Here is a 22,008-nt window from a genome sequence, read left to right on the forward strand (position 1 = left end):
GCAGGAATGTGTAGACTGTATGTTGCTGGAAGGGACAGAAGCTAGGGAGACCACCCAGGTCCTCTATAGGAGCAGCATGGAGGGTCTGGGCTGGGGGGCAGGGGCTATAAATGGGAAGGAAGAGAGAGCTAGGGAGTCTTGCTCACAGAGGAGAAATGACAATACTCTGGGATGGTCAGTGATGGCTGAGCCCACTGTGGGTATCGGAATCCAGAGGGAAAGCTGTGCCTTAAGGTCCAATGGTGAGTTTGACTTTAAACATGATGATTTTAAGAGGATAGAGTTCATCTATGTAGGAATGAAGACATTTAAAAATCATTGAATCACCAATTATTGGAGTGTAGGTACAAAAGAGGCCAGCCATCCCATCCCCCTGTATTTTCCAGGTACAGCAATGACACCCCAAGGTGGGAAGGGACTTGTCCACGGTCACCTAGATGGTGGGCAACTGTAACCAATACGTAAGCGAATAATATTTAGGAGAGAGGTCAGAGCTGAGATGGAGATCAGAAGCCATTTGGAGGGAGACAGTTGAAGCCATGAGCGTAGCCGTCTTTAACGTAGCAGAGACCCCAGGATTAAGCTTTGGTCTTTGCCCTCATTTAGAGAGTTGGAAAGAGGAACCAAGGGAGCAAAGGGCATGGAGAAGGGCAAAGAAGTGAGGAGAGAACCGAGAGACCAAAGCTGTGACCAAGAGGGGGCAAGCGCCCCCGGCAGAAGGGCGCATGGGTTGAGGATGCTCCAGGGCCACCGGCTGGGGCATCAGCGGGCTCTGGGTGACAGTTGAGAGACCTCTTTCCTTGGTGTGGTGAGGTGATGCGAGATTTCAGAGAGGTCCCTGACAAAAGGGGGCCATGATTGCAGTCTGGCCTTGCCAGAGGTTTGAGAGGCAAGGAGAAGCAGGTCGAGAGCAGGACCAGGCAGAAGGAGAATATTTTAAAAATTAAAAAAGTGTATTTGTAAAAATAAGGTAAAGAAACAATGAGGGGAGAGAAGGAGAGAGGGAGAGGTTATATGAGAAAGTCACAATCTTGAGGAGAAAATGGGACCAATAAACAGAGGTGGGGATGAAGATTCAGAGACCATCTTATGGGGCGAGGAGGGCCCAGAAACAACATGAATTTTACACGAGGGAAGATTGGGATCCATTCACCCATCAGGCTCCTCTCGCTTTGGGACCATGGCTTGTGCAGACCCCTCTGCCTGATGCTCTTCCCACAGCCCTTTCGAGGCTGCCCTCCTCGTATTCTGGGGTTCTGACAAAATGCCAACCCCCCCAAACAGCTCTTCCCTGCCTGCTCCCAAGTGTACCCTCAGTCTCTAATCACTGCTTCTCCTGGTTTCTTCTTAGCATCACCCAGTGTGTGGATGGGTGGTTATCATTCTGTTCCTTTGCTGCAGTGTTTCCTGTATGTGTGTGTGTGTGAGTGTTTCTTGTCTCCAAATTTCAGTTTTAAGCACCTTCAGACTGGAGACTGTCTCCATCCCCCACTGTGACCCCAGAGCCCAGCCCAGGGGCCCATCATGCACGTTAATTAGAACAAAAAGAAGAGAAGGAAGAAGAATTCAGCCATGACCTACTCTCTCTTCTCAGAAAAGTTTAATAGGAACAACAATACAAATAAAATTTAAAATAGCATCTGCCAAGCTGTTTATACGTATTCATTATCTCTTTTACTCTTCACGGTTTACTCATTTTAAGAGGTGAGGGAGCTCTGTTTTACATCTTCCGCTAGTGAGGGTGGCGTTAGGGATGTCACCAAAGCCCAACGTTAACGACAGTGTTGGATGAAAGAGGTGTTTCCATCAAGAAAACGAGAGGCTAGATCCCTTTCTCCCAACCCCTCTGCCAGGGGATGGGTAGGCTCTGTGTATCCTCTCCCTGCTCCCGCCCACAGCATCACCTGGTTCTGAATGCACCCGTGCAAAGCATGTGGAGGTGTTCTACTATCTAGAAAAAAAAAAAGGGTTAAATTTTCTGTCCGCCTGTCAGTCCACTGCGGTCACACGAGAAGTCGGGAGGTAGAGAATTCTCTTTGCCTCTTGATTATTCTAAACCTCAAGGAGGGGCCGGGGTGTCCCCCCTTCACCCTAGCCTTCTCCCCTGGCACTTTCTACAGGAATGTGATGGCAGGAGAAATGGAAAGAGGGTGAGGCTCTGAAGCAGCCCCCAGATGCAGAGCCCTCAGTGACAACTTGAGCCACTGTCCCCTGGGCACCGTCCACAGCCACCAGCCCAGACCTTGGAGGTAGGCAGGCCTGTGACTGTGATGCCGCCTCGGGCCCCAGCCCACCCCGGACGTCTGGACTGATGCTTAGGGCAAGAGGAAAATCAGAGGAGGGGGGCTCCCTCTTAACCCATCTTTGTTCCTCTCCTTTGTGCTTCTTTAGAACAGGAACCAGGTTCCCAGCCTTCTTCACAGCCTGAACTTCCTGTGCGAAGCTGCTGGAAATATTCAAAGTGTTAAAGGTCAAAGTCTCCTAGAGTGAGGGCTGGGAATCAAGAGGTATGGTACGACCCCAGGTCACTTGTACACTCCGCTTGTCCTGACATGGCTTCACACCTCCTCCTCTCAGCTGTGGCAGCTGGAGTTGCGGGCATGTCTGGAGTCGGGTGTAGAGTCCCAGGTACGATGCCCGTCTGGCCCTGCTCTCTGGCTTCTCTTCTGGGTTTGCTCCCGTTACAGCATGCCCCAGTTCTGACTGAGCTCAGACTCTCACCACAACTCCACCCCAACCCCTTGCACCAAGTTCCTGATTTGGAGGTAATCCGTCAGACAGAGCCAGGTTCAAATCCTGCCCCAGCTCCCTCTCTCTTCCCTGTAAACCCTTGGATATGATGCTTAACATCCCTAAACAAAATGGGAGTCATAAAAAGGCCCACCTCTTAGGGCTGCGATAGGGACACAAGGAGAAAATCCACAGTGAGGGTTTGGTCCATGTCTGCCCCATGGTAAGTGTCTAGTCAGTGTTAACTCTGGCGATGGTCGCTTCTCCACTATCCATCTGAGCAGATGCCTCCTCAAGTCCCCATTCAGACACCCGATTCTAGCATCAACCTGGACACAGCCTTGGGTGCCATCATCCTCCCTATGCCCATCCGCATCCCAACCCCCACCTGCTACCAACTGCAGTGATGTTTGTTGGCTGATGTCACTTTCCGTGCCCTGAAGCAACAGGGCTGGAGTTCATTTTCTCCACCCTGAGCACTATCTCGGGGCTTTTCTCAAAGGCAATCAGAAAGCAGCTCACAAGGGGGACCCAAAGGGCAGAACCCTCCCCCACCAATTCCTCCCCGGAGCCTTGGACTCCCACAGAACATGCGCTGGGGAGTGGGGATGGAGACCACAGCTCACACCTAAGGCGTTAGGGCTGAGTATCCCTCCAGAGCCGGGGCTGGCTTTCCATTACTAGTCTATCAGTTAGTGATTCAATCAGCAAGTCCAAGAAAGCAGCCTCGTGCCACATCATAGGGAGAATGGAGCTCGCAAATTTTCTTTTCCAGAACTTTTGTCTTCTGAATATTGTGTGTGGGGTGGGGACGACGGTGCCTCTGGGTGTTCCTCTTCTGCTCTGATCGATTTTATCAATAAGCATCTTGTCAGTTGTCATTGAAAGGGAGCAAGGAACTAGTACTCCCTGCCGCTTCCTATACCCCCTCAGGTCCCGTAGCTTTGCCGTACCTGGCATAAGCGGGGCTTCGGAGTCAGGGAAGGTCATGGAGAATGTGACATGAGCTGAGTTTTGCTACCTAAGTAGGAGTGGGTCTAGGGATCTCAAACTCAAATGCCTTCAAGGTCTAGGCAGTTCACATAAATAAGTGAAACAGATCAATGTAAGACAGTAAGGAGTGATGTGGACTGTGGGGAAATACAGTTTATACCCCGCCCCCAACGTGAGGCACAGCTGCTTCTGATCTCCACCAGTTACTATGGTTCAGGGTTCTGATTGTTCAAAAGAAGCCAAAACTTAAGATATTTTATAATGACTAATCCCTTGGGTTTTTAACCATTGGCCTCTTAATCCTAAAAGATTTAACACTGTGAAAGCTCCCCAGGCCAGATACGACCTGGGGCTGGCAAGTCATAAACTCTGAATTAAAGTAAATGGAAATCAGAATAAAGGGTTCTGGAGAGAGAGGATAATGTTCAAAGGCACAATCTTGTGATCTGACTCACACGTTCCGGAAAGTGCCCATTGCTTGGTGGAGTTAGCAGGTGGATGTGTGAGAAAGTGAAGATGAGGACAGACTCAGAGTCTTCTGTGCTATGCTAAGGAGCCCGAACTTTATTTTGAAAGCAATGGGGCTCGGTGAGGGAACCCAGAAGAGCTTCAAGGAGGAAGCGCCATGTTGCGCTTTGCATTTTGGAAATCCGGGTCCCACGTGGGAGCGTTTGGCAAAGGAGGACTCTCTGCAGACAGGGAGGTAAGACAGAAACCATGGCGGGGAACCTGAGGGAAGGCATGAGGGCATGGCACCTGCTGTCCTCAGGTGGGAGAGTCTGAAGGCTGGGTGATCTTGGAGGGGAAACCTGGTGAGAGAGGATGGGGAGTGTCCACAGCACCCTGATTCTGCATGACTGGGTGGGTGCCATTCCCTGAGAGAAACCTGGGGGAGAGCAGTTTGGGGGTGTGAGTGCCGTTCAGGTCTGAGGTCTTTGTGGCGGTGACTAGGCTGTTCTGCGATTCTGGAACCCGGAAGTGTATCGGGAGTTGTGGGCATGTAGATGAACAATGGAAGCCGGGGCTTCTCAAGGGCTAAGGGTGGGCTCTGAGCAACCCTGACATCTAGGGGAAGGGCCTAGGAGGAAGGTCTGGGAGGCAGCAGCAGAGAAGAGTTTCAAGGAAAACCTGGAGGAGTGTTGACACTTGATGAAGGAGGAGGGAATCTAGGACCTAAGGGACATTTCAGGGTCTCGTTCAGAACTGATGTGTCGTCAACCCACTCAGGGACCAGGCCACACCCTGTGGGTCCCACTGGGGCTCCATCCAGCACAGCCCCGTGGCTGGTGGACGGACCACACCCAGGTCTTGGCAACATGACTGTCAGATGTGCCTCTCGTGCTAGTTAGCTGAGCACTACTTTGCCGAAGAAAAGAAAATGCACTAATTTAATCTCGGGCAGATCTCCCCACTGGACGGCCGCAGAGCCATCCGACAGAGCAGCAGCAGCGGCGAGAATCACAGTTCTGCCACAGATAACACATTGCATTTTCTTCCATCCACCGCTCCTTATTTCTCCCTAATGGACCATGCTGTTGGAAGGCAGCTTCCCTGAGGACAGCTGATCCGAGGGGGCTCGGCAGAGTCCACACGCAGCAGTGGTTTCTTCTGACCCCGAAGGCAGCAGCCATCACCTTCAATAACAACACTGCAACTGACATTCACGTCTTCCCGGAGCTTCTTGCTTTAATCCCACCACAGGACCCCGCTTTGCAGAGAAGGACCTCAAGACCTCGAGAGGCCAAGGGCTGCAACGCTAGAGCACGTTGGGAACCAGAACTCCAGCACGCTTACTGATGGTTCCGCCGTCCTCCTTCCAGGTGACAGCAACATTCCCTGAGTGGTGTTGGCTGTTGGGGCGGGCCGCATTTATCCAGGTCCCGCAGAGTAGGGGAGGGGACAAGACATATCAAACACCCAGAAGAAAAGTGACTTTAAAGTCGTCCCCAACCCAGGTGCCCTCCAGGGGTTTTCTCAGGAAAAGGCTGCAGCTGTGTTGTTAGGGACATGGCCTCTCTGAATGCAGGTCTGTCAAGAAGTGAACAAAGGGGAGGGAAGAAAGGCCGGCTTAAGGCAGAGGGCTTTCAAGTCTCAGCGAGGCGGGTTCAAGAGCAGAGCACGGCTCGTCGGACAGACGTTCTGCTTCTCTTTAAAGAGCACGGATTTATCCACACCATGTGACATGAATGAAATGAGAAGTTTTCAGGGCTGCCAACCTCTCCGTTAAGGTTTTGCAGTGGTATATTTCTAATACAATAAAAAAGCGGAAAACAACAGCCAAGGCTAACACTGTGTCTGCAGCAGGAGGCCGCAGCAACTGTCAATAGTGGACGCTAAGTGATGGGCCAGTGGAAGTGCTATGGTTTGAATGTTTGTGTCCTCCACCCTGCAAGTTCACATGTTGGAATCCTAATGCCCAATGTGATGGTATTTGGAGATGGGGTCTTTGGGGGTGATTAGGTCATGAGGGTGGAGGCCTCATGAATAGGGTTAGTGCCCTTATAGAAGAGGCTTCAGAGAGACCCCTCACCCCTTCCACCACGTGAGGATAAAAGACGTCTGTGACCTAGAAGAGGGCCCTCATCTGGCCATGCTGGCACCCTGACCTGAGACTTCCAGCCTCCAGAACTGTGAGCAATCAATTGGTGTTGTTTATAAGCCCCCCAGACTACGGTATTATGTTCTAGCTGCCCAAATGGACTAAAATAGGATTGAATGAGTTTTCATATAAAACTCTCCCTAAGCCTAGTTTCTGATGGCTAGATCACCTTTTGTCCTTATTGGTGTGGTGCCAGTGGAGAATCTGACTTGAATATTTTCCCAATTAGCTCACCAAATGTCTCACAACTACTTATTGAGTAACCTTTGCTTCCTCTTAATTCTCTGGCATCTCTATGACTGTGTATTAAATTCTTACATGCAGCAGGTGAAGGGTGGGGTGCAGGAGCCAGTGTTCTGCAGGCACACGTGGTTTGACTACATGCAAACTGAATCCCTGCTCTGACAGTTTATTTGCTGGGGGTGACCCTGGGCAAATCACTTAAACTTTTTGAGCCTGCATGTCCTATTTCTAAAACCAAAATATGAAAATTCACATGCCACTGGTACAGTGCCTGGCACAGGGTGGAGCTCAAGCAAATGAGGTTATTAATAATTTTTACTGTTCTCTTGGAATTCACATCTCCTTCCTGAGGATGTGTTTTGTTAACATGTACGTCTGGGACTGGGATTGTCACCTGGAATAGTGAAGCCATCGCTCTTGGGGAGTAAATTTTGGTGGGGGCAGTAAGATGTTGACAAAAATATTCAACCATATTTTTTATCTGAAAATTTTATAAAACTAATATTTTATAAGAAAAATATTTTCTATATTTTGTTAGAAAGTAATGCTGGACAAAATCTTGTTGGGTGTGAATATAGAGAAAAATTGAGATTTTTAAATTGGGGGGCCCCCTCTGTCAGGGGAACAGAAAGAATCAAGGAGGGATTTTATGTCGTTATTAATGGAAATTTGAAGTGTTGAGAGGAGCGTCATTTAAAATAATGGATTTTCAGAGCCAGAAGGAATCTTAAAGATGCCCTGAGGACTCTAACCCTTCTCTTCACCTGGGATCGTTTATCATGTCTCTTCCCAGTAGCTTATTTCCTCCAGAGGGAGAAGTTTTGTCCAGGGCCACCCTGTGGCCAGAACCAGGAAGTCCCGACTTTACTTATCCAGGAAGGAGGACGTGCCACCAAATGTTGACAGAGTTCAAATAAGGTGGGGACAGACATGCCCATCACAAGGTGTTCATACAGGAGTGCTTTTGATAGAGTGTTGGGGACATGATCCAGAATGGAGTGGTAGGGGGAGAGGGTGGAGCAAGGAATCACAGACGGTGTGGAAGTTTGCAAAGTGCTGGCGAGAGACAGGGAGGTAGCTGAGGGGCGTATGAAAGGAAAGTTGGGTCGTTTATTGAAGATGAGAAAAGCAAACATATATATAAATGCTAGTGGGGATGAGCCAGCAACACGGCAGAGTCATAAGGCGCTGGTCTGAGCCAGCCCGCTGGGTTCAAATCCTGACATCCCTTCTTAGTAGTTGTGTGGCCCCAGGCAGGATTTTCCCCTTCTCTGTGCCTCTGTTTCTTCTCAGGTAGAAATGGATCATCATTTCTGCGTTCTCGGGCTACTGTCAGGCTTAAATGAAGTAATATAAAATTTGTAGGACAGAGTCTGACATATACAAGGTCCAAGATAAAGACCAGAATTATTACGCAGCTGAAATGAAGCTGTAACTATATTGAGAAGAGAGAAGAAGCAATTGATGGAATAAGAATCGCCAAAGGCAGGAAGGGATGCAATTCCGAGCACAGGTGGAGGTACTGGGTTTGGATAAGAGGACAGCTGGCTTCTTGTTGTAACAAAGGACGGGGGGAGGCAGATTGCTTCTATTTGTAAATATTCACTGACTTCTGATGATGTCCAGGCACTAGGGGTGCAGCCATCAACAAGACAGACACAGTGCTTCCATCGTGGAACTCACACTCCTGTGGCAGAGGCAGACCGTACACAAGATACATGATACGGTGACGAAGACAAAAGGAGATGGGAGTGGGAAGGGCCACAGTGAGGGCAGTAGGACAGCGGATGCTATGTTAAATGGGATGGTCAGGGAAGGCCACTCTGAGAAGGTCCGATCTGAGCCAAGATTTGAAAAAGGGGGAAAGGGAGGAGTGAGCCATGGGGTACCTGTTGGAAAAATGTTCCAGGGAGAGGGAACAGCCAGTGCGAAGGCCCTGTATCTGGAGCACTCCTGGCAGGTGTGGGTAGGTGGGCAGTGGGGGTGGGAGTGGGGCTGGGGTTTCCCTTCTTCCTCCCCGAGACATGCTTCCGGCGGGGGCTGAATCCTCTTCTCTACAGCAAAGGGATGGCTTCAGCTTTTTTGACTCATCTATTCATTCAGCAGTCCTCTTTGGAACACATTGGATGTGCCGGAGATATGTGACCTCCACCCCTCCATGGTAATGCAGAGATGATCAGGACCCCGTCCTAGGCTTGGCCCCAGTCTAGGGGCTGGTGGTGAAGCCACGTGCTAGGTGAAGCAGCAGTGGTAGCTGAGTGTAGGGAGAACCTTTCTGCAGGTGTGACCAGGACACCGAGGCAGGTCAAGGCATGCTGGTTCACTGTAAAGAAGGGTCTTCAGAAGGGGGGCGGGAGGGACTCAGAAGAGGCCGTATAGCCATGAACTACTTACTGGAGAAGTCTTCTCTACTGACAGCTTTCACCAGCTCCAGTTCAACCAACTGCATAGATATGTATCGCCTCTGAGTTTTAACTGCGTTGGTGTCTGGGGTTTTGAGTGGTCTGGATTTGGAATGCAGCATTCTCTTAGAAGTCTTGGTATTATAAAGTCTGTCTCCTTTATAAAATGAGTGTAGATTGGAGGAGGACCAGTACCACATGAGTTGGTCATCCCAGTTCGCGTATCATTTCTGGCTGGTGCCTCGGTTTACTGCGAAAGTGTTTGGTCTGGATGATAAACTTTATGGTCTCTCTCCTGGTTGTTGGTCATGATGAGAAAGAGAAAAGACCAGGAATAAGTGTTATGGGAAATGCTTGGCATCCAAGTGGCTTGTTCACTTTTCTGATGTGCAGATGACTAGTATAAGAGACTGGGGAAATTGGCTGGAATCAAAGCCCTCCGTCCTCACGAATATTTTCTGAGGTCGAGCAGAGGCAAGAGCCAAGAGTGAGCTGGTACCTTTTTGTACACTGATGGAAGCTGATTAACAAACAGAAGTTTGGGCTTCCCTGGTGGCGCAGTGGTTGAGAGTCCGCCTGCCGATGCAGGGGACACGGGTTCGTGTCCCGGTCTGGGAAGATCCCACATGCCGCGGAGCGGCTGGGCCCGTGAGCCATGGCCGCTGAGTCTGTGTGTCCAGAGCCCGCGCTCTGCAAAGGGAGAGGCCACAACAGTGAGAGGCCCGCGTATCACAAAAAAAAAAAAAAAAAAGTTTGCTGAAATTGCAGCCAGCAGATACATCAGACCAAGCTAATATTTAACGTGAAGGAAGAGGGGATGGCAGAGGAAGGAGCTGAGCATTCAGTGAGGTGGGCATAAGAAGACAGAAGCCCATGAGCTTGCTGCTGTAACCCTCCTGTTAGCACCTACAACACCCACAGAAGCCAGAGGTCTCAATTGTCATGGAAACACCATTGTCAAGGCTGAAACCTACACTGGTCTCTTCGGAGCTCTGTGCCCAGCAATGTTTCAGTGTCTGTGAGGTCCAAGAGCTCCAGTGCCATGATAAGACTTGCTGAATCGGAAAAGGCATCTCAAAGGCTGTTGAGCACATCGGTAAAAGTGTTAGACCTGGTCTGAAGAGCTGGAAGCTGAGTGGGTGGACCTGGAGGAGGGTAACAAACTGGTGTCAGACACGGGTGGCACTGGGAATAAACCTAAATTTGGTGCGAACATCATACCAGAAGTGTCATTTGCTGCCTGTAAAGCTGAGGCTGCTGAGAGGGGGCCCCCCGTACCGTCACACTGAGTCCTGGCTGGCAGTGCGGAAGTGACTGGCCAGTTCCAGCTTTCATTGTGATCCAGGGTAGTTCTCACGCTGCTAACGAGCCGACAGTACAGGAGTTTGTGATCCTCACTGTTGGAGCTCTGACTTCAGGAAAGCCGTGCTCTTGGCAGCAGAAGCCTACCTCAACCAGAATGATGTCATCAGAAATGTGGCAAAGATGCTTTGTGGAGGGGCATTTTGCTCCTAACATCCTAGAGAAGGAATTAGCAAAGCACGGCTCACAGGTCAAAGCCGGGCAGCTACCTGTTATCGCGTGGCTCTCCAGCCGAGATGATTTTATATTTTTAAAGGGCTGCAAAATAAGTATAACATTAATACCAAGTGCTTTATGATATGTCATGCACTGTTTTAATCTCTACACTCATTAGCTCACTTAATCTTTATAAAAACTCCATGAAGTAGATACTATTACTCATTTTTTTAGATGAGGAAACAAATGGAAGCTTCTAGATAGGTTAGCAGTAGTCAAAATCACACAGCTAATGATTAGTTCAGCTGGAATGCAGACACTGGGAGTCTTATCTCAGAGCTTGTGCTCTTAACTTGCTTCCCCATATGACAAGTTCTCCAACACTGTTAGGGTGTATAGAGTATAAGTCCAAAAGAGAGATTCAGGTAACACGATCCGGTGAGTTCACCAGAGGGAAGGTAACAGTGTTTCAGAGAAGCAAGAGAAGGCTCTGTAGAAGAATGAGGCCACCTTTCTACCATGATGACAGGAACACTAACTTTGAACCTCAGTTAACTAAAGTCTTATCCCCCAAAAAGGATTACATTCTTCTTATTAATAGACCTGTTACCCAAAATACTGTACTCAATCATTATTATTATATTTTTAATTTCATCAATAAGAACTTTGTCGAAATTTGTTTTCTCTTTTGTTGTTTAAGTATCTTCATCTGCATAAGATCTTCAATTTTTCCTCTTGGCCCACAAAGCCTAAAATATTTGCTGTCTGGCCCTTTAAGGAAAAGTTTGCCAACTTATATCCTAAAGAATTCAGGGCCTTGGAGTTGCTGTGGAATGTGATGGGAAAGGCTGGTGAATGGCACAGATGCAGCAGCATCTAACTCTTAGAGTTTGGAAAGTATGACCTTGAACTTTGGGTCTCCTGATGACCCCAGCCATTATTACATCACTCTGATGAGTTGGTGAATGAGTACAAGTCCTTCATCAAGGACTACCTAGCGGCATCCACTGAAGATGCCTTAGACCAGTATGACTGGAAAGCTTGGAAGTTCTCCACTGCTGGAGGTGGTGCCCAGGTGGTAGGGGATGGTTGCACAGTGACCAACCTGAAAAGTATTCCCAAGCCTATGGGCAAGGACTCTGTGCAACTGCCTTCTGCTCAGAGTGAATGAAAAAGACCCTGTGACAGAGTTTTTCAGGAGTTCAAACTGGCCCAGTCCAAAGGATGGGGCACCATATTTCTCACTGTGCCAGGGAAACTGAAGATACTGTCATTGCCAGCCTTGTGACTGGATCTGCACTGGACCAACCAAGGCAGGTGCCCCCTTGCCCGTCTGAGCACTTGGCCAAGTATGACCAGCTCTTCAAATGGAGGAGGAAATGGGCATCAAAGCTCAATTTGACAGCAAAAATTTCAGGAAGTTCCTAGCCAAGTATGCTCTGGGCAGGAGAGCCCCTGAGCTCTTGAGCCCCAAGCACTTGTCAGCTGGTGGGACCTCTGCTCCTGTCCTAATCACAGGTGCTCAGTGACCCAGACACAAACACTTTGGCAGGGACTTTCCTTCCCCCATCTCTGTGATATTCTAGCTCCTGAGAATGGCCACATCCAAAGCCAGGCTTACGACATGCTACTCCATGGATGAACCCTGAAATACTTTATTAGGTCAAAGAAGCCAGGCATAAAAGGACAAATATTGTATGATTCCACTTACAAAAAATATCTAGAGTAGGCACATTCACAGAGATAGAAGAATAGAATAGAATAGAGTAGTAGGGGGTTGGGGGAGGAGGGATTGGGGAATTATTGTTTAATGGTTATAGAGTTTCTGTTGGGGGTGATGAAAAAATTCTAGAGATAAATGCTGGTGATGGCTCTACAATATTGTGAATATATTGGATGCCACTGAATCATACACTTAAAAAGGGATAACATGGAAATTTTATGTTCTGTATATTTCACCACAGAAAAGAAAAAGTCTTTAAGAAAACACCCTTGAACCCTGTTGGAATCCCTTGCTCTGTTCATGTGAATGACTGCAAATCATCCTTTTCCTTCTTTTCTCCCTACCATGTGTTTGTGGGGCCACATACTTATAATGTGTCCTTGGAGGACCAACAGGCAGGAACCCCAGTGGTTTACATGCACAAGTTGAAAGCACACGTTCAGTATCTTCCCAAAACTGTAAAGGAAGAATCATCTGCAAATTCATGAATTGTGTTTTAGTTTAATCTTTTATTCTCAGGACTAATCAACTGTTTAAGTTGGGCCTGCACTCTTAATTAAAGCTTTCAGCTCTTGCAAGTTCATTTACTGAGCCTGGCTCTTCAGTGAGGAACCAAGGATGTGGGAGATTCTAACACAGCTATGAGACCCCAGCACACTGAAACATGACCTTACCTATAAAACAACTGGGCTTGGATGAAGAGGCTAAACAGAAATGCAGTTTTCAGGTTTGCTAATTGCTTTTCACTGAAAACAAATCCAACTATGCATGTTATTTTTTTTTTAAGATTTTTTTTGATGTGGACCACTTTTAAAGTCTTTATTGAATTTGTTACAATATTGCTTCTGATAGCTCCCTGACCAGGGATTGGACTCGCACCCCCTGCGTTGGAAGGCAAAGTCTTAACCACTGGACCGCCAGGGAAGTCCCTGTTATTATTTTTTTAAAGAGGCTATTTTTATTTTTTGTCTTAGTTTACTGCTCGGAAAGAGTATTATGTTCATGGTGGAAAGGAGACTGACATCTTAAAATGTAGAGCTTTGGAGTAATCAGACTCCATCCTCACTATGGCTGGGAATATTGGGTAGGGTCAAGTGGACAGGGATTATTACTAATATTATACCTTGTTTTATAGAGTTCTTTATAGTGTGCAAAGAGCTTTCCCATATATTTTCTCATTTGGATGACCTAAGCATCTTTGTTTCTATGATTTCAGAAGTTGATGAATTATCTTTAGCAAATTTTTCTCACCTGATCATCTTCCTCTGTCACTCAACCAAGCAGGTATCAGCATTCCCCAATCACAAGGGATGCAAGCTTATTTTAATAACAATGGAGGCAAAACCTAATTGAAAAAAAAAAAATCCCTTGCCAATTCATGTGATTCATTTTGAGCCAAATTATCTGCAACCTGAGTTTCTTTGAATGACAGTCTGCCCCGTTCTCTGGGTATCTGAGAGGTGAAACTGTGCCTTGTACAGGTATAAGTAATATGTGTGAACGCAGCATGCAAACTGCAGGGAAGACTTTGGAAGAAAAGTCCCACTTAGCACTGAAGTTAGATTTGATTCACTGAGCCCCAGCTGGACAAAGCCCCAGCTGGACAAGGCCGGGAAGGTGAACAAAACAGGGTGCCCCTGTTTTAATATAGGTTTTATTATTATTTAGGTATGGTCAGGCCAACAGATCAGGAGATGACCACCATTGAAAATGTAGTGTGTTATACTCCCACATTCCAAGAGGGGTGGCACACCACATCATGCAGGGCCACATGGAGTAGCACCAGGTCACTTAGGAGGGAGGGGGAACTGTGGACAAAAGCCTTTATTGTGGTTTCCATAGGAAGGAAGGGTGAGGCAGGGTAAGCAGGCTTAGGATTGGCTAGTTTGGATAACTTCAGCAGACTCTGGGGCATAGGAGCTGTCCTACCTGTCTGGGACAACTGTAACCCCTCGTTATATTAAACCAGATAGATGCATAGATGTCTGGTACCTAGCTCCAGGTGATTATGGCAGGTGGATAGTGGCCCAGAGAATAAGATTCCACTAAGGGAGGTGGCAGGGGTATGGGCTCTAGATTAGTTGATTTGTATTTGAAAGGTGCACTCCCAGGCCAGTTGTTTACTATCTCTAGTTATTTGCTAACCCTGAGAGGAGCTGTCCCTCCACAGTCAGCAAGGTCCCAGATGTCAAAGCATCAGATAAAGAAAATAAAAGACATGGTTAATGCACACAATCCAGGGGCTTCCCTTCTAGTGTGGCGAGCAGCTGAGGAAGATGAAACCAGAACCAAATCTCTAGACCTTGGTTTCTTCAACTATAAGAGGGGGAGTTTAGACTATGTCAATGACAAAATTTCTTTAAAGTCTCCCATCTGTCATTCCATGAAATAATTAAATATGAAAAGGTGACAAATGCTGTAATAGAATGCTTTAGGAAGAGAAGGAAAAGGTGGCTGAGAATTGAAAACTAAGATGGCTTTGAGGGGAAGCACAGGTGTTGGGCTTGGGGTTTAGCATAGGAAGGTGATGGGATGGGTTGGCTGATGGAGGGGATTCATCCTCTCAGAGGCATCAGGTGGAAAACAAACGTCAAAGCAGAGGTTCTCAAATGGAGGCCATTTTGCCTCCCTGCCCCAGGGGACATTTGGCAATGTCTGGAGGCATTTTTAGTTGTCACAATTTGGGGGTGGGGGGAGGGCTGCTCCTGGCATAAAGTGGGTAGAGGCCAGGGATGCAGCTAGAACACCCTACAGTGCACAGATAGCTGCCCAACCCCCAACCCCCAACACCAACATTGAAATATCAATAGTGCCGAGGTGGGGAAACCCAGAGTTAGAGGAAGGATTGGTATGAAAAAGTGCGTGGTTTGTGGTGCCCAAGTCAGCAGGACTGGATGCTCTCCAGGACCTGGCCTGGAGGCAGGAGAAGAGAAAGCAGGAGGAAGCTGTTGCTCAGCATTGAGTCCTCTCCGAACCCCTGGTTGTGTTAAACCAGATAGATGCACAGATGAAGTGCTCACCTCACCTGGAGTCCTCTCAGATTTCAAGAAGGATGCTGAGCAGAGTTTGTTGAGGTTTGCTGTTTGTATAAGCAGAATTTTACATTTTTATGAAGATTTTTTTTTTTTAACTGTATTTTCTGTTAGGATTTCTTCTTCCACTTCTGAATTTTAAAAGTCCTTCACACATATTCCTCATACCTCATCAAGATTTGATAAATATCCTCTTCCATTTTCTTACCAATTTTGTATGGGTTGCCTTCTTTAAATATTTAACTGTTTAATTCAGTCTTCCCCAGAGGTGCTGTAAGTATGCTTGGTAATAAGTAAGATGATTTTAGGAATTCCATTGATAAATATTTTTGTGGTAATGGTTTTGTGTTCTTTTCAAATGAGCATATAATCATGATATCAAACCCATATTTTCACGGATGGTGTTGTGTAGGTTAAGAAGGTTTTAAAAGATGAGTCAATTTTAAAACTTCAGTAGGTAGTAGTATGGGTGATAAACAAAATATGGCAAACTGCTGATAGGAATATGAGAATTACTAAAGTCTGAGAAACACTAGTTAAATCCACTTAAAATTTATAAGTCAGGGAACACTTACATGATTTCCCTCCAACTCACCTCCAGATTATTAATCAACTACTTAAAACCATTTATTGAATTTCTCATTGATAATGATTTTTTAAAATCATACATCAATTCTCACGTGCAGCATTTCTAGACAATCTTTTTTGTTCCAATAACCTCTCATTAGTATTGAGCTATGACCACACTTTTAATTACTTACTTGACTTAATATCTGGCCCAGCAAGTCTTCCCTCCCCCAAGGAGTGCTGATTTTGAGGACTGGGGTCAGGGTCAGGACATGTGAAAGGTCAGTGTCATGTGGACAGCAGCAGGCCCAGGAAAGCCCTTGGGCGCTGACTTAAGTAGATTATGGCTACAGGCCAGAGATGGCCAGGTATTCCCAGACCCTTGGATTAGACTTGTGAGAATGCCACCATCCCAAGGGTAAATGAAGAGAGACAAAAAAGAGATATTACACATTGATTTAAATGTGAAGAACCAATGATACTCTGTGTAATTAAGAATTAGACTGTGTGTAATGAAATTTGAGACCTGAAGGGAGACCTGAGATGAGGCACTGGGTGAGTCATAGCACACGTCCTGTTGCCTGGTCATCCAGCTATGAGGCAGAATATTTCCTGTTGCCAAATAATGTTGAAAGGACATTTCAGTCTATCAGGAAAAGACACACGTGCGCGCGCGCACACACACACACACACACACACACACACACACACACACACACACAATGTTATATCTACAAGTATGTGAATCCTAAAGAAAGCAGATAGAAAAATCCAGATTTAAAACCAGTGAGGAGTTAGGCATTAACTTCCCCCAAAGAGTTCTTATTAAATCACAGGATTCTTTAAATATACAGCTTTTGCAGTGATTTTAATTATTTCTTTGGAGTGTGCCAACACCTTGGCTGAAAGACTAGATGGAACTTTTAAAAAATGATAGATGTTAAAAAATGATAGATGATCTTATTTGCAAGGCAGAAATAGAGATACAGACGTAGAGAACAAACGTATGGACACCGGGGGGAGAAAAGGGGGTGGGATGAATTGGGAGATTGGGCTTGACATATATACACTATTGATACTATGTATAAAATAGATAACTAATGAGAACCTACTGTATAGCACAGGGAGCTCTACTCAGTGCTCTGTGGTCACCTAAATGAGAAGGAAATCCAAAAAAGAGGGGATATGGGTATACATATATCTGATTCACTTTGCTGTACAGTAGAAACTAACACAACATTGTAAAGCAACTATACTCCAATAAAAGTTAATTCAAAAATTAAAATAAAATCACAAAAAAATTATAGCTCTCCAAAAAAAAAAAAATGAGAAAAGTGTGAAGAAATATCCCCTCAAACCACATATCCTATAAATCAGTGGTGAAAAAATTATTTAACTTAATAAAAATAATTAGTCTCACATACAACTTTTAAAAAAACACACACAGAGCACAAAGTGGGCTGGGTACCAGGGGCAGATGGATTCATCTCTCCCCTTGGCCCAGTGTGATTAGCAAAGCAGGGTGAAACTTCATGGCCCCCATCCAGAATGGAATCTGACAGAACTGAAGAGATGGTGGGGCTGGAAAGGGCCTTAGAATGCTTTTACTCCAAAACCCTTTTCCTCCAGAGGAAGACGCAAAGGACCCCATTACTCACCCATCTCCTGCTCCCTGGTAAAGTGACACCACTTAATATTATTTTTCCTGCCCCCAAAAAGCAAATCATTCTCACATTTGGTTGGAGGCACTGGTTGAGTCAGTCTTGCTGCCTCTGTTGGACTTCTGATGTCTCAAGTTTGGAGATAATATGATGGACAACGTCTTACCCCAGGTGAGTGACGGCCAGCGAAGACCAGGGGCAAATGATGAGTCCGGCTAAAGGAAATACTGAGTCATGCTGCAGCAGGTGCTTAGTCAGGCTCAAGCGTGCTAGCCTATGGGATTAACCAGAGGAGACAAAGGAGTTTGTCTCAAAGCTCAAATGAAATTCTCAAGTGGAAACCTTGGTGAGAATTGAAACAATGTTCAAGTGAGAGGTCGGGGAGGATCTAGGAGGTCTAAGTCTACTTCCTTGAAAATGCCTGGGTTTGTGGCTGGGCCAGGAGGTTGCCCATTTCTGGAGAGGCCTAGGTGAGATTTCCTTGTCCCTCTGTAGTCCTCCAAGGCGGGCTGTGAGATGATCTGGCAACTGAAGAGGGCTTTGCAAAGAAGAGTTGGGTTTATAAATAATGCATTTCCTTTGTCTTGCAGGAATTCTGGAGGCAGAGGTACAATCAGATCAGCTGTGAACAGCTTACATAGCAAATCTAATAGGTTTGTAAATTAGATTTTGTGTTCATTTGTTTTTGCTGTAAGGCAGCTATTAATCTGCTTCTCCCCTTTGCTGGATGGTGCCCTTCTTACTTAGCAAATAGCAAAGAGATCTGTTTCGTTTCACTTTGGCTTTGCATTTGCCTAATCACTTTTGTGGGGGCGGGGGGAGTTGTCGATAGGAGGAGCCCGTGAAATGGCCCAAGGTCTAGAGGCTGCAGAGATAGAAAATTCAGATGAGTAAGAGTCTCTTTCTGCAAAAGAGCCCACTCACTTGGAGGCACTTGAGCCACCAATGAGCTTATTCATAACTTGAATTTTTGCCGAATAATGGAGACTCTGAAAGGAATCAGGACTTTCACCCAATTTCATTGTGGTAGATGGGTTGTCCAGGAGGTAAAGATAGAAAATAGAGCATTCAGGAACTTTGCTGAGACCTCTTAAAAATATTTAGGAAGTCAATTCAGAAATGTTAACCTTGATTACTGAAAGCACACTCTAAATTCTAAGAGTGTTTCCTCGGATGACAGTCTTTGGCCAGAAGACAGCTTGATACAGGAGTGTGAGCAAATGCTTTGCAAGCCAACAAACTCAGGCTTGCCACTGGCTATGGTTGGACCATACCCAGTCCCCATCCAGAGGATGTCTTCCTCTTCTATACCTTCTTTCTATAAGTGGGGAAACTGAGGCTCAGAGAGATAAAGTGATTTGCCCGTAGTCACACAGCTTTTGAAATCTTTTCACTACACCCTCTGCTTCTGTTCATGAAAACAGCAAAAACTGCAAAGGGTCAGGTCTTTTGTTTCCTTTCATAGCTTCCCTTTAAGCCTGCAGGCTGTAGGAATGCATCCACCTTGCTCAAAACCCTTGAATTTTCTGTTCTCTGCAAAAGTTACATATTTTTGAATCCCAGACAAGTAATATCGGCCAGAGGAGTCAGGAATATTGGGAATGGAGATATGTGGGGAGAAAGTGCACCCCCCAATAAATTCCTTTCTACCTACAAAAAGCAAAATAGAGCGTTGGGTTTAGACTTGTTAAAAGGATTTCATCTTTTCTAACTTGGCTGTTCCAAGATAAACGCAGAGGACATAGTTGTTTGGTTTGAATTCTTTAAAGCTCCAGAATTTGGCATCAGAAATCCACTTATCATTCTAACTGAGAGAATCTGCTGTCAGCACAGACAAAAGGAACTGGCGATGTGACCCACATGCATCTGTGTGCATCCGGCAGAGGCAGGCTGGCTCCTACACTGCCTTTTGAGATGTAATCGTAACCTAGTTTCATAGAAACCTACCAGCATAGATTTCAAACATCTGAATTCAAGCGGGTCCTGTAATGCCTGAGTCAGGTGGAAAGATGGTATGCACCCAGAATTATGATTGGCCCCGGGCATTCAGAGCCAGCCAGCAACTTCAATCCATCCAGGCACCCCCCCACACAAGGTCAAATTCAAATTCAAATTCAACAAACATTTATTTAGCAGCTGCTATGTTAGACCATTGGGGAATATAGATATGAGTGAGGGAACTCGCCCGTTTACAGTCTAGTGGGAGAGAGAAACAGAGCTCGGATAACTCTGGAACTACACAGACGTTTGAAGTGGCATCTTACAGACAAGGGATAATGAGATAAAGCTACATCCCATTGCCCCAACATGAGTTTTTGTTTCCTCTTTATTAAGTTTGTAAACCATCTTATGATACTTGGCTGTTAACGCAACTGCTCTTCAGAGTTTCACAGAAGCGGCTTGAAGAAGTATTATTATTACGACAGTGACGGCTACGTTTCACTGGGAGGAAACACTGGGGGCTGGGGGTGGGGAGAAAGATAGTTCATCACCCCCTTCCTGTCTCCCAGAATATATGTAGGTAATACCTGAGGGAGAGAGTTGGTGCATCCTAGAAGATAAATAGACTTCCTTCCCTTCTCAGGTAATAACTGCAATGTTGCTCCTCCAAAGAAGTTTACATTCAAGCTTGTGCAAAAACAAAACTATTAGACTTGTCATTGGCTTGCTAACAGATCATGTCTCCCCTCCTCCTCTTTTTTTTTCCCCCTTCCAGAGCTGAAGTTGTAATAAATGGCTCCTCGTCGCCGGCTGTTGTTGACAGAAGCAATGAAGGCTTTAAGCGCAACATCCAACCAGCCTCGGCCAAGTGGAGACACAACCAAACGCTCTCTCTGAGGATCAGGTAGTGGTAATTACCTCTAGGACAAGAGACAGACTTGGCCTTCTTTGGCACAAGCTGGCAAATTGCCGCTCTCCATCATCTAAAGAAGTCAGGATAGAAATAAAATGTTTACCTCCCGCTGAGGCAGGTTTCATCTCTCACTGATCAATTGGAAATAAAAACCTCAGGCAAGGCCAGCAGCCCAGCACATGTGTGCGGCAACTCAGGCCGGGGAAGTGACAGGAGCAACTGGCTGAGGTCCTGGGTTTGGAGGGAGTGAGGCTCTTGGGTCAGCAGCAGTGAGAACCTGGGGCAGCTGGGGGCGGGGATCACAGATGGCTTCTCCCAGAGGACCCCAAAGCAGCAGTCCTTGCCTGGCATCCATCCCCTTTCAGCGGCGATGGTCCTCCCATTTGTCTTTGGAGAGCTGTCTCCTCCCGCAGCCCGTGTGGCTTGAGTAGGCAGCCACTCCCTGATGACATGAAGAAAAGCTACAATTGAGCATCAGGTGACCCAGGAGCCGATGGGACACCTAACCACAAAGGGAGAGGTCTGTTTTAGCCAGAGAGCAGCTCTTGTCCTGATCTTTGCAGAGTGACGTTTCCAGAGCAGTGCAGGCATTGCTGGGTGGCGGGAATGGGGAACTGTATGGAAGGGATTCCAATGTCAGCACTTTGGCCACTTGACTTTGACAGAGCTGTGATAGACGCAGCAGAGAGTGGTCAGTATAACCCAACCATTCACTTGCAGACATTGTGCTGGGAGCCGGGGGCGCTGACATGTATCAGACATGCTGGCAGGAGACACAAATGTAACAAAGATAGAGCAGGGCAGTGTGATGTACGCATGAGGCGGTGTTGCCTCATATAAATAGGTGGAGATAGATCATACTGAGGAGAGTACTCCATTTTGTAAGGGGGCTAAGAGGGCTGGCCAGGAAAGGCTTGCCAGGAGCAATGGGTTTTGAAGGATAATTAGGAGTTTGCCAGGCTTGCCAAGCTGCTGCCTGAAGTCTGGTGTTTGTGCTGTGTTGCTGGAGCACCCATCAGGAGGAGGGAATGGGGGTGATGAACTCAGTGCAGTAACCAGGACCAGACGGGACTATCACAGCCCCACCTTCCCAGCCCATCGTCATGGAGAGGAAGCTGAGAACAGGGGGCTGGGACATGGCGGTCAGCCTTGACCATAGCCACCATACAGAGCAGGGAGCTTCCCCCTTCAGGTGGGCTCACCGTCAAAATGCTCCTACCTCCGGGTTCTTGAGGCTTGGATTTGGGGCCTGAGGAAGTGTGGGGAGTAGAGAGGTGTGAGACTGGAGCCCTAGCAGCTAAGAAAGCATCTGAAGGAGCTGACTCCTGTCACCACCATTCTGCCTCCCCTCATTCAAGGCCTCTTCTGAGGGCCCCTGGCTGGGCCCTCGGCCTTCATCTTACACCCCAACAGCTGTCAACCTGCGTTATTCACCCCTGGTCAGCAACCCTGTGAAGCACGAGTCCTCGGACTGCTGTAACAAATTTCCACCAACTCAGTAGCTTCACACAAGAGAAATGGATTCCCCTATAGTTCTGGGGGCCAGAATTCTGAGCTCTCCCTCTGAAGGCTCATGGGGAGAATCTGTCCTTGCCCCTTCCAGCTTCTGCTGGCTCCAGGCATTCCCTGCCGTGTAGCCATGTCACTCCAGTCTTCGCCTTGTCTTCACGTGGCCTTTCGCTCTGT

At 46.9% G+C, this 22,008-nt stretch overlaps 1 protein-coding gene across 2 annotated transcripts in view; it reads left to right on the top strand.

Moving 5' to 3' along the window:
• Positions 1-22,008, top strand: part of ST8SIA2 (ST8 alpha-N-acetyl-neuraminide alpha-2,8-sialyltransferase 2) — a 57,769-nt gene that overhangs the window by 14,670 nt on the left and 21,091 nt on the right. Inside the window, exons 2-3 of one of the 2 annotated variants that reach the window (XM_007447933.1) lie at positions 18,059-18,121; positions 20,185-20,313. In XM_007447933.1, coding sequence (XP_007447995.1) covers positions 18,059-18,121; positions 20,185-20,313 — 192 coding nt within the window. The remainder of the gene's footprint in view (positions 1-18,058; positions 18,122-20,184; positions 20,314-22,008) is intronic. The other variant, XM_007447934.1, reaches the window with a different exon arrangement.

The sequence above is a fragment of the Lipotes vexillifer genome, unplaced genomic scaffold (genome assembly GCF_000442215.2).
Source record: "Lipotes vexillifer unplaced genomic scaffold, Lipotes_vexillifer_v1.1 scaffold1503, whole genome shotgun sequence".
NCBI classification, from domain to species: domain Eukaryota; kingdom Metazoa; phylum Chordata; class Mammalia; order Artiodactyla; family Lipotidae; genus Lipotes; species Lipotes vexillifer.